General features: G+C 48.8%; 1 protein-coding gene across 1 annotated transcript in view; it reads left to right on the forward strand.

Moving 5' to 3' along the window:
* Positions 1-204: 204 nt before the first annotated feature.
* Positions 205-12941, forward strand: part of LOC129716394 (ubiquitin carboxyl-terminal hydrolase 25-like) — a gene marked incomplete at its 5' end in the record, with an annotated part of 53624 nt that continues 40887 nt past the window's right edge. The window contains 2 exons of the mRNA XM_055666269.1: positions 205-344; positions 10739-10852. Of these exons, the coding sequence (XP_055522244.1) occupies positions 205-344; positions 10739-10852 (254 nt within the window). The remainder of the gene's footprint in view (positions 345-10738; positions 10853-12941) is intronic.

A 12941-nucleotide genomic window follows, 5' to 3' on the forward strand; every position in this document is an offset into this window, starting at 1 on the left:
CCGATGGGCCAAATGGCCTAATTCTGCTCCGATGTCTTACGACATCGGAGCAGAATTAGGCCATTTGGCCCATCGGGTTTGGTCCGCCATTCGATGGTGGCTGACCTATTTGCAACCCCGTTCTCCCGCCTTCTCCCCGTAACCTTTCGCCGCCGCTACTAAACCAGAACGCACGTTGTCTACATGACTGGTCTTGTGTTACAGCGCACGCAAAGGAGCTGAAATACCTGGAGCAGCCCACGGCACACCATCCCTCCAAACTCTGTGAGGAGGACACGGCAAGAAGCGTCTCCAAAGCCGCCACGGAGTGCGAGGAGCAGGGTCCAGAGGCCGCTCTGCAAGCGGTATGACTTGCACCAAGACAACCTTTTTTTTCTTTTTTTTTTTTTTTTAAATAATAATTTCTTGCTACCAAAATAAATGAATGTCACCCAGATGATGCCAAGCCATCCCTCGATTATCATTTGCAAAGGGAAAGCCAGCCCTTCTCTCTCCTACCCACGGCCACTAACATTTCGAAAAACTCAAGGCGTATTTATACTATATACAGGAGTATGGTACTATTTACAAAATATACTATATCGAGCCCAGCAGAAAAAGCAGCGTTGGTTTCCCTTCCCTCCCCGGTCAAATGACCACTCTGTGATGTTAGAGTTGAACTTCGAAGATGATTCATTCCGTGGGACTTGCGTTTTAAATTGTACAAAGCGTTTGGGTGATACGGGCAAGGTCAGCGTGCGTTGTTCATCTGTAAGTGCCCTCCATCTTAATGGTTCATTGATCCATATCAATGGACGGTTCAGAATAACCACATTGCTATCCGACTGGGGTTACGAACAGGCAAGACTAGGTAAGGGCAGCCTGTTGTCTTTTCTCCGCCATAAGTGATCGGTGCAGAACTGGGCCATTCGGCCCATCAAGTCTACTCCGCCATTCAATCATGGCTGATCTATCTCTCCCTCCTAACTAACCCCATTCTCCTGCCTTCTCCCCATAACCCTTGACACCCGTACTTATCAAGAATCTACCTTATCTCTACCAGAAATAAATATCCACTGACTTGGCTTCCACAGCCTTCTGTGGCAAAGAATCCCACAGATTCACCACCCTCTTGACGAAATAAATTTCTCCTCATCTCCTTCCTAAAAGAACGTTCTTTAATTCTGAGGCTATGACTTCCTATTCCTAGACTCTCCCACTAGTTGAAACATCCTCTCCACATCCATAATAATTACGGATGAGGTGTTTCATGGGCCTGTCCCGCTTACGGGACTATTTTGGCGACTGCCGGCACCCGTCATAGATCGTTGCAGGTCGCCGAAAACTTTCCAACGTGTTGAAAACCCAGCGGCAACCAGAAAGACGCTACGACTCTTTGGGCGACTGCTCACCACCGTACAGGCGACATGTCGCGGGATGAAGCCTGTACGGTCGTGAGTAGTCGCCCGAAGAGTCGTACCTTGTTCTGGATTTTCATGTTGAACATTTTCAGCGACCTGCTACGACTATGCCGGGTGCCGGCAAGTTGCCGAAAAAGTCGCGTCAGTGGGACGGGCCCATTACTCAGCGTGTAGATTCAAGATCACAATTACTGGTGTAAACTTTATTTTAAATTCTGGATTTTACTAACAGTTTAACTTCCTTATTAGTTATCATGTTTGAAGTAGTTTTACAAATCATTGGGTCTGTACTGTGTGGTATAGACCGGTAATTAATGACTGTGCACCCCATCTTGTGAATGCTACATAAAGGTCCTTTACACATGATGCTGTTACTTGTCTTCTTTCTCCTCTGTGCTAGTTCCCCCCCCCCCTCAGTTCCCATCCCAGATTCCCCTTCTCCCAGAAGATGCCAAATTCCCCTCCTCCCTCAGGGGTCCTGCCTGTGTCAGCCGTAACCACCCGGTGGTTTTACCCAGAGCGGCTCTTCAGTGTGAAGAAGGGTCCCCTTTCCGAAACGTCACCTGTCCATGCTCTCCAGAGATGTTGCCTCACCCCACTGACAAAGACTTTGTGTCCATTTTTTTTTTTTTTTTTTTTTTTTTTTTTGCAAAGCCAACTTCTGTGGCCCCTTGCATCCAAACTCTCTTCAGGGAGGGGAGCTACATAGGGCTCTTAAAGATAGCGGAGTCGGGGGATATGGGGAGAAGGCAGGAACGGGGTACTGATTGGGGATGATCAGCCATGATCACATTGAATGGTGGTGCAGGCTCGAAGGGCCGAATGGCCTACTCCTGCACCTATTGTCTATTGTCTAATACATACAGTTGTCACCGCATACAATGACTGCCAGCCGACGGCCAAACCCGTGTTTCTGTTCCTGTATGTCAACGGGGCATCATAGTGGCGCAGCGGTAGAGTTGCTGCCTCACAGCACCAGAGGCCCCCGGTGTTCGATCCTGACTGCGGGTGCTGTCTGTGTGTGCAGTTTGTATGTTCTCCCTTTGACCGTGTGGGATCCTTCCCGCTGTCCCGCTTCCCTCCCACACTCCAAAGATGTGCAGGTTTGTAGGTTAATTGGCCCGAGTGTGCAGGGTAGAACTAGTGCGTGGGGTGGTCGCTGGTCGGGGAGAACGTACAAACTCCGTACAGACAGCAGCCGTGGTCAGGATCAAGCCCAGGTGTCTGGTGGTGCAAGGCAGCAGCTCTACCCGCTGCGCAACCGTACCGCCCTGTGTCATTCCCGTGCTTTTGATGTCCTTGATTTTTTTTTTAGACTATAGACTTATGCCAAAGGTAGGATTTTAAATTACCATGGAATTGAAACCAGTTTCAGTAAAAAGTCACCCCTGCCCTTTGATGACCCCGATCAGGAATCTGAATGTTCCCTGGTGTCTAGGGAGTAGATGAGATAGTGGGATAATGTGCGTGGAGTATGTGTGAGCGGGCGGTCAATGGTTTGCATGGAATCGGTGGGCCGAATGGCCTGTCTCCATGCTGATTCATGGGATGTCAGGACTTTCATATGAAGAAAGACTGGATAGACTCGGCTTGTACTCGCTAGCATTTAGAAGATTGAGAAGGGATCTTATAGAAACTTACAAAATTCTTCAGGGGTTGGACAGGCTAGATGCAGGAAGATTGCTCCCGATGTTGGGGAAGTCCAGGACAAGGGGTCACACAGTTTAAGGATAAGGGGGAAATCTTTTAGGACCGAGATGAGGAAAACATTTTTCACCCAGAGAGAGTGGTGAATCTCTGGAATTCTCTGCCACAGAAGGTAGTTGAGGCCACAGTTCATTGGCTATATTTAAGATGGAGTTAGATGTGGCCCTTGTGGCAAAAGGGATCAGGGGGTATGGAGAGAAGGCAGGTACAGGATACCGAGTTGGATGATCAGCCATGATCATATTGAATGGCGGTGCAGGCTCGAAGGGCCGAATGGCCTACTCCCGCACCTATTTTCCTATGTTTCTATGTATGTTTGAACAGGTGAAGCAGCTATTGAGGACTTTCCACACCTGAGCCTGGAAGACCGGATGTGGGCGAGAACCAAACTGGAATCGTACAGAATAGTGAAAGGCTTGGCTAGCGTGGATGTGGAGAGGATGTTTCCACTAGTGGGAGAGTCTAGGACGAGAGGTCACAGCCACAGAATTAAAGGACGCTCTTTTGGGAAGGAGATGGGGAGGAATTTCTTTAAATCAGAGGGTGGTGAATCTGTGGAATTCTTTGCCACAGAAGGCTGTGGAGGCCACGTCAGTGGGTAATAATACGGCAGAGATAGATAGATGTCAGGGGTTATGGGACGAAGGAGGGAGAATGGAGTTCTTCTTCTTGCGTTTGTGGACGCAGAAGCATGCAGCAGGGTGATGCCATCCGGCTCAACATCCGTAGGTGCCCGCCCTAAAATGCCTCTGTTTGTCGTCGTTCACCTGACTGAGGCCAATTGACAGGGGCTCACCACGGGGAGGTCGACATCACGAGCCCCAGAATGGGATTGAGAGGGGGGGGGGGGGGGGGGGATAGGTCAGCCGCGATTGAATGGCGAGGTAGATCTCATGGGCCGAATGGCCTCATTCTGCTCCCATCATTCCCGATGTTGGGGGAGTCCAGAACCAGGGGCCACACACAGTTTAAGAATAAGGGGTAAGCCATTTAGAACAGAGACGAGGAAACACTTCTTCTCACAGAGAGTGGTGAGTCTGTGGAATTCTCTGCCTCAGAGGGCGGTGGAGGCAGGTTCTCTGGATGCTTTCAAGAGAGAGCTAGATAGGGCTCTTAAAAATAGCGGAGTCGGGGGATATGGGGAGAAGGCAGGAACGGGGTACTGATTGGAGATGATCAGCCATGATCACATTGAATGGCAGTGCTTGCTCGAAGGGCCGAATGGCCTACTCCTGGACCTATTGTCTATTGTCTATTATCACTCATGAGCTTATTTATACACTGAATGAACTTGCTGAGGCGTTATTTATTAATTTACCAAAATGTAAAGTAGCAGCATTGCAGCTTAGAGTGGTGCAGTACTCCTGTATATAATATGCAGACGTATATAACATGTGGCTAAATCTTTAACATCACCCTTATCGCATGTTTCATGTTGAGTTCCAACCTGCAGTTCTGGTATCACTCATTCCAACTGCATTCTCCAAAAGTGGGCTTCAAATATTGGAACACCGTGGAACACCGACATTAAGGAGTTCGACGTTAATTTTCCACCACCAAAGAAGTGTCCAATATACATGCGGCAGGGCCCAAAACGACGTGTGTTTCAAAGAGGGCGGGGAGAGACAGGCGGACTTAGCAATTGTGCCGTTGATCTGATTTTTACCCCCACCGCATCCAACTAACCATGAGAAAAAGACAAAAAAAGTGCTGGCTTGGCTAGACAATACACAATAGGTGCAGGAGTAGGCCATTCGGCCCTTCGAGCCAGCACCGCCATTCAATGTGATCATGGCTGATCATCCCCAATCAGTACCCCGTTCCTGCTTTCTCCCCACATCCCCTGACTCTGCTATCTTTAAGAGCCCTATCCAGCTCTCTCTTGAAAGCATCCAGAGAACCGGCCTCCACCGCCCTCTGAGGCAGAGAATTCCACAGACTCACCACTCTCTCTCGGGTGATGGTGGATTGTGGGGTGAGGGATAGGGTGGATGTGTTTCTGCTAGTGGGAGAGTCTAGGACTAGAGGCCACAGCCTCAGAATTAAAGGATGTTCTTTTAGGAAGGAGATGAGGAAGAATTTATTTAGTCAGAGGGTGTTGAATACTTTGTCACAGGCTGTGGAGGCCCAGTCGGTAGATATTTTTAAGGCAGTGACCGATAGATTCTTGATCAGTACGGGCGTCAGGGGTTATGGAGAGAAGGCAGGAGGGTGGGGTTAGGAGGAAGAGATAGATCAGCTATGATTGATGGGCAGGGCAGGCTTGATGGGCCGAATGGCCTTATTCTGCTCCTGGCACTTACGACATGAATCTAATGTGCAGCATGCTCTTTGTGACTTTTTTTTTGTAAACCAGCATCTGCAGTTGCTTGTGTCTCCATTTGGCTATGACTGTTAGGGGGTGCTGAACAGCGCAGAAAGCACGTCAACTAGTCCCCGAATTTGAGGAAGGACATCCTTGCTATTGAGGGAGTGCAGCTTAGGTTTACAAGGTTAATTCCCGGGATGGCGGGACTGTCATATGCTGAGAGAAAGGAGCAGCTGGGCTTGTACACTCTGGAGTTTAGAAGGATGAGAGGTGATCTCATTGAAAACATATGAGATTGTTAAGGGTTTGGACACACTAGAGGCAGGAAACATGTTCCCGATGTTGGGGGAGTCCAGAACCAGGGGCCACACAGTTTAAGAATAAGGAGTAAGCCATTTAGAACGGAGACGAGGAAACACTTTTTCTCACCCAGAGTTGTGAATCTGTGGAATTCTCTGCCTCAGAGGGCCGTGGAGGCAGGTTCTCTGGATCCTTTCAAGAGAGAGCTAGATAGGGCTCTTAAAGATAGTGGAGTCAGGGGATATGGGGAGAAGGCAGGAACGGGGTACTGATTGGGGATGATCAGCCATGATCACATTGAATGGCGGTGCTGGCTCGAAGAGCCAAATGGCCTACTCCTGCACCTATTGTCTATTGTCTATAAACTTGCAATGAACTTGCATTTCATTCATGACTGTGTTTTGTTTTGTTCTGCTTTGTTCTTCACATAAATGGTGTAAAAGATCTATTGGTTGTTCTTATGTTTGTGTTCCAATCTCACTCATGAGCTTGTGGAGATCTGTGGAACAGCCTTCCCTCGGAAGAAACATTTCTCGCCAACATTGGTCAAGGAGGCTTTTGGCACATTGGCCTTCACCAGTCAAGAGTATTGAGTACAGGTATCAAAGTTGGGAGGTCAGGCTGCAGTGTGGCCGCATCTAGAGCATTGTTCCTGGTTTTTGGCCACCATGTTATGGGAAAGATATGGTCAAATTAGAAAGGGCGCAGAGAAGATTTGCGAGGACATTGCCTGGACTTGCCTGGAGGGCCTGAGCTACAGGGAGAGGTTGAGCAGACGAGGACTCTATTCCCTGGAGCGCAGTCTGATGAGGGGTGATCTCATAGAGGTGTATAAAAATCGTGAGAGGCTTCGACCGGTTAAACGCACAGAGTCTCTTGCCCAGAGTAGGGGAATCGAGAACCAGAGGACATAGTTTTAATGTGAAGGGGAAAGATTTAATAGGAGCGCGATGGGTAACTTTTTTTGCACAGAGGATGGTTGGTGTACGGAACGAGCTGCCGGAGGAGGCAGTTGAGTCAAATGCTATCGCAACATTTAAGAAACATTTGGACAGAAATATGGATAGGACAGGTTTAGAGGGATGTGGGCCAAATCCAAGCAGATGGGACTAATGTAGATGGGGCTTGTTGGTCGGTGTGGGCCAGTTGGCGGAAGGGCCTGTTTCCATGCTTTATGACTCTATATCTCTCATGTATTAATGTAGTTTAAATAGATCCCATCAGTGGATGGAGAATGGATTCAACCTTGTCTTTGGGAACTTTGGGCTTTGGGCTTATATCCAAGGTTAATTCCCGGGATGGCGGGACTGTCATCTGCTGAGAGAATGGAGCGGCTGGGCTTGTATACTCTGGAGTTTAAAAGGATGAGAAGGGATCTTATTGAAACATAGAAAATTATTAAAGGTTTGGGCACGCTAGCGGTAGGAAACATGTTCCCGATGTTGGGGGAGTCCAGAACCAGGGGCCACAGTTTAAGAAAAAGGGGTAAGCCATTTAGATGGGAGATGAGGAAACACTTTTTCACACAGAGAGTTGTGAGTCTGTGGAATTCTCTGCCTCTGTGGTCGGTTCTCTGGATACTTTCAAGGGAGAGCTAGATAGGGCTCTTAATGATAGCGGAGTCAGGGGATATTGTGAGAAGGCAGGAACAGGGTACTGATTGTGGATGATCAGCCATGATCACATTGAATGGCGGCGCTGGCTCGAAGGGCCGAATGGCCTACTCCTGCACCTATTGTCTATTGTCTAAACCAGTTTAGCGATATAGGGATGCAGATAATAGGGAATAAAGGATTGTTCTCCTACGCATGATTGCGAGGAACTCAATGAATGATATTCCAGCAAAGAGTTTGAGTTCAAGTTTAGTTTATTGTCAAAGCTTTTTGTTGCGTGCTACACAGTCAGCGGAAAGGCAATACATGATTACAATCGAGCCGTCCACAGTGTACAGATACATGATAGTAGGAATAACGTTTAGTGCAAGGTGAAGTCCGATCAAAGATGGTGCGAGGGTCTCCATTTAGGTTGATGGTATCTCAGGACCGCTCTCTAGTTGTTGGTCAGATGGTTCAGCTGTCTGATCAATACCGTGAATGTTTAGAGTGCCCAGGTATCGCGTTAGTCCCAGAGGTTGTGGAGGTACGCAGGGTTGTAGGTAGACGCAAGATGCTGGAGTAACTCAGCGGGTGAGGCAGCATCTATGGAGAGGAGGAATGGACGGCGTTTCGGGTCGACCCATCTTGTTTTTTGCAGCATTTGTCTTTTGGCTTTTCAATCCCCTTCCTTTCCCCTGCTCTTTCAGCCGAGGTTGGTTTCACTAGTGATGGGTCTCGACCCGAAAACGTCACCCCCGATAGACCTAACAATGACCTATTCTACTGATCCTGGTCGCCATCTCCTTTGATGTTTCATTTTCACACCTTACACCTCCTTGTCTCCTTGACTCCCTCTTCCCTGACCCTTGGTCCTGAAGGAGGATCTCGACCCGAAACTTCACCCGTTCCTTCTCTCCAGAGATGCTGCCTGTCCCGCTGAGTTACTCCAGCATGACAGCTTGAGCTGCAGTATTTTCTCCGTGCCACGGGGTGGCGCCGAGCTGCAAGCCATCAACCGTGCAGCATGTCGCATTTCTCTGCTCTTCCCTCTGCGCTGTGGGACGGGTTTATATCAGTGCCATGAATCTTAGTCGTAAAGTCACGCAGCAAGGAAACAGACCCCCTCAGCCCAACTCATCCATGTTGGGATAGAAACTTACAAAATTCTTAAGGGGTTGGACAGGCTAGATGCAGGAAGATTGTTCCCGATGTTGGGGAAGTCCAGAACAAGGGGTCACACAGTTTAAGGATAAGAGGGAAATCTTTTAGGACCGAGATGAGAAAATCATTTCTTACACAGAGAGTGGTGAATCTGTGGAATTCTCTGCCACAGAAGGTAGTTGAGGCACAGTTCATTGGCTATATTTAAGAGGTAGTTAGATGTGGCCCTTGTGGCTAAAGGGATCAGGGGGTATGGAGAGAAAGCAGGGATGGGATACTGAGTTGTATGATCAGCCATGATCATATCAAATGGCGGTGCAGGCTCGAAGGGCCGAATGGCCTACTCCTGCACCTATTTTCTATGTCTATGTTTTATGTGCCCATTTAAAAGCCCCTTAAACGTTCTTTCATAGAGTCAGTCGTACAGCGTGGAAACTGGCCTATCTTGCCCACGCCAGCCAACGTATCCCAGCTATTGTATCTGCCTTCATCTCCATCACCATCACCTCACTGAAACTTGCCGAATAGTGAAAGGCTTGGATAGAGTGAATGTGGAGAGGATGTTTCCACTAGTGGGAGAGTCTAGGACCAAAGATCAAGGCCTCATAATTAGAAGTTCCTTTAGGAAGGAGATGAGAAGGAATGTCTTTAGTCAGAGGGTGGTGAATCCGTGGAATTCTTTGCCACAGGCGCCTTTGGAGGCCAAGGCAGGGATTGACAGATTCTTGATTAGTACGGGGAGAAGGCAGGAGAATGGGGTCAGGAGGGAGAGATAGATCAGCCATGATTGAATGGCAGAATAGACCTGATGGACCGAATGGCCTAATTCTGATCCTATCACTTATGACATTATGGCCATCCCTGGCAGCGCATTCCTGGCACCCCCCCCCCCCCCCCCCTCTTGTCCAAACCAAATCTTGCCGCATACGTCGTCAAATTTTGCCTATCTCATCTTAAAACTTTGCGTGCCCTCTAGCGTTCCACCCTGGGAGAAAGGTTCTGTCCTGTATCTGCCTGTTATAATTTTATATATTCATTTCAGGTCTCCCCCGTTAACGTCTGATGCACCAGGGAAAATAATCCAAGTTTGTCTAACCTCTCCTTTAAGCTAAGGTAGACAAAAATGTTGGAGAAATTCAGCGTGTGAGGCAGGATCTATGGAGCGATGGGATAGGCGACGTTTTGGGTTGAGACCCTTCTTCAGACATTCTTCAAACGCCGTCTGTCCTTTCCCTCCACAGATGCAGCCTGACCCGCTGAGCTCCTCCAGCACTTTGTCTTTCAGCTGGGTAGAAAGTTACAAAACTGGGACACGTTGGGGGAGTGGGCAGATGCATGGCAGATGAAGTTTAATGCGGATAAATGTGAGGTTATCCACTTTGGTAGCAAAAACAGGAAGGCAGATTACTATCGAAATGGTGTCAAGTTGGGGAAAAGGGGAAGTACAACGAGATCTGGGGGTCCTTGTTCATCAGTCAATGAAAGTAAGCATGCAGGTACAGCAGGCAGTGAAGAAAGCTAATGGCATGTTGGGCTTTATAACAAGAGGAGTTGAGTATAGGAGCAAAGAGGTCCTTCTGCAGTTGAACAGGGTCCTAGTTAGACCACACCTGGAGTATTGTGTGCAGTTGTGGTCCCCTAATTTGAGGAAGGACATTCTTGCAATTGAGGGAGTGCAGTGTAGGTTCACAAGGTTAATTCTTGGGATGGCGGGACTGTCATATGCTGAGAGAATGGAGTGGCTGGGCTTGTATACTCTGGAGTTGAGAAGGATGAGAGGGAGGATCTCATTGTAACATATAAGATTGTTAAGGGCTTGGACACGCTAGAGGCAGGAAACATGTTCCCGATGTTGGGGGAATCCAGAACCAGGGGCCACAGTTTAAGAATAAGGAGTAAGAGATTAGATGCACTGTAGAAAGTTTACTATCAGGTTATCTCTGCCTCAGAGGGCGGTGGAGGCCGGTTCTCTGGGTACTTTCAAGAGAGAGCTAGATAGGGCTCTTAAAAATAGCGGAGTCAGGGGATATGGGGAGAAGGCAGGAACGGGGTACTGATTGGGGATGATCAGCGATGATCACATTGAATGGCGGTGCTGGCTCGAAGGGCCGAATGGCCTACTCCTGCACCTATTGTCTAAAGCTATGATGCGAACCCTTTGCTGGCCGACGGTTGTTCTTTTGCGACCCTCGGTCCCCACCCCACCCCTTGACCTGCGCTGTCCGCCCCTCTCACCTCCTTGTGTGTCCTTGGCCTTTCTCCTGTAGGGCCGTGACGCAGATCCCCTCAAGCCCGTCCCCAGCCAGCGTGTGGTTGAGGTGGAGATCCCCCACATAGGAAGGCTGGTGATTGAGTCAGAGGAAGGCGGGTATGACGACGAGGTACCGACCCAGTGCCTGGCCCCGTGCGTGCGCGCGTGTGTAACCGGAATGTGCAGCATGTGGCAGAGTCCGTGCATGGCACTCCCTCGCGGGCATGTCCTACCCACCGCCGCGCCAGAGTGCGGAACGAGCCTTGCGCTGGCCGACTTCCCAATGGCAATGTGCAGAGCGTGCGTTGTGCGTAATGCGGGGGGGGGGGGGGGCCGTGGATGTAGAGGGTGGGATAGTGCATGCAGGTTGGGCCATGCATAGGAGATACAATGCAGGCTGGACCATGCATAGGAGATACAATGCAGGCTGGACCATGCATAGGAGATACAATGCAGGCTGGGCCATGCATAGGAGATACAATGCAGGCTGGACCATGCATAGGAGATACAATGCAGGCTAGACCATGCATAGGAGATACAATGCAGGCTGGACCATGCATAGGAGATACAATGCAGGCTAGACCATGCATAGGAGATACAATGCAGGCTGGACCATGCATAGGAGATACAATGCAGGCTGGGCCATGCATAGGAGATACAATGCAGGCTGGACCATGCATAGGAGATACAATGCAGGCTGGGCCATGCATAGAAGATACAATACAGGCTGAACTGTCTATAGGTGGAACTACAGGTTTGACTGCGTTTACACTACATAAGGCAGGCTAGACTGTATAGGCCAAACAATACAGTCTGGACTGTGTATCAGCTATATTACAGGCTGGAATGTGTTTAAACTCCACAAGGCAGGCTGGACTGTCTAAAGGCCAAACAATGCATGCTGGAGCTGGAATAGAAGATAGACACAAAATGCTGGAGTAACTCAGCGGGACAGACTGAAGAAGGGTCTCGACCCGAAACGTCACCCATTCCTTCTCTCCAGTGATGCTGCTGAGTTACTCCAGCATGTTGTGTCTATCTTCGGTTTAAACCAGCATCTGCAGTTCCTTCCTACAACAATGGACTGGATATAGGCTCCACAATACAGATCGGAGCGTACATAGGCTATTCAGTATTGGCTGTAGAACACAGGGACAGCTCGCATGGACATAGTGAACATTATGCATCATGTATGCATGTAGGCTAAATGCAGGCTGGACTGTGTATATGCAAAGCATTGCAGACTGGACTATGCAGGTAGAGCAATGCAGGTCTGGACTGCATATTGACTGCTAAATACAGACTTGAACGTGCATATGCTACACTGTGTATAAGCAAAACAAATACAGGCTGGACAATGTGTGCAGGAATGAACTGCAGATGTTGGTTTAAATCAAAGGTAGACACAAAATGCTGGAGTAACTCAGCGGGTGTGGCAGCATCTGTGGAGCGAAGGAATAGGTGATGTTTCGGATCGAGACCCTTTATCAGTCTGAAGAAGGGTCTCGTCCCGAAACGTCACCTATTCCTTTGCTCCATAGATGTTGCCTGCAATACCGGTCGGGGGCGTGTATAGGCTACACCATACAGGCTGGACTATATGTAGGGTACACAATACACACTGGGGCAGCTACAGGCTGTGGACAGGGGTAGGCTGCTTGAATGTGGTGCATGCTGTGTGTGCATCATGTGTGTGTGTGCATGCATGGTTGTGTTCCGTACAGTCACGCATGGCAGCGTGGGTGGAACAGAGCAGAATGAATGGCAGCTGATGGCAGTGGGTGGGTGGATGAGAGAGCCCATGATACAGCGCAGAGCAAGACAGGGAGAGGGAGTGAGAGAGAGAGAGAACCTTCCACAGAGCAGATCAAAGAGGACTGTGTATAAGTTACAGAACATTGAGGGGACAGTGTATCTTTACTGAAGCTGTACCCTGACATGAAACCTTTTCTGTTCAAGGTGACACTGACCACAGGCGACATATTTCACTCTAATTCCAAGCAGGCATAACCTGTTATAAATTTCTGAAACACAAATTTCTCTTGACATTTATTTGACCACATATACGATAGTTTAATTTTTATTTGGCATGGAAAAATATTTCAGTGGATGTTGTCAGACAGAATCTTTAATTCTCTCCTACTTTTTTTTAATCTGCTGCAGCCGTACCATCCTTGCCCCAAATATCTTCCAGTGCACTGCGTACATTGACCCAGAAG

This window comes from Leucoraja erinacea, unplaced genomic scaffold (genome assembly GCF_028641065.1).
Source record: "Leucoraja erinacea ecotype New England unplaced genomic scaffold, Leri_hhj_1 Leri_226S, whole genome shotgun sequence".
Taxonomy (NCBI): Eukaryota; Metazoa; Chordata; class Chondrichthyes; order Rajiformes; family Rajidae; genus Leucoraja; species Leucoraja erinaceus.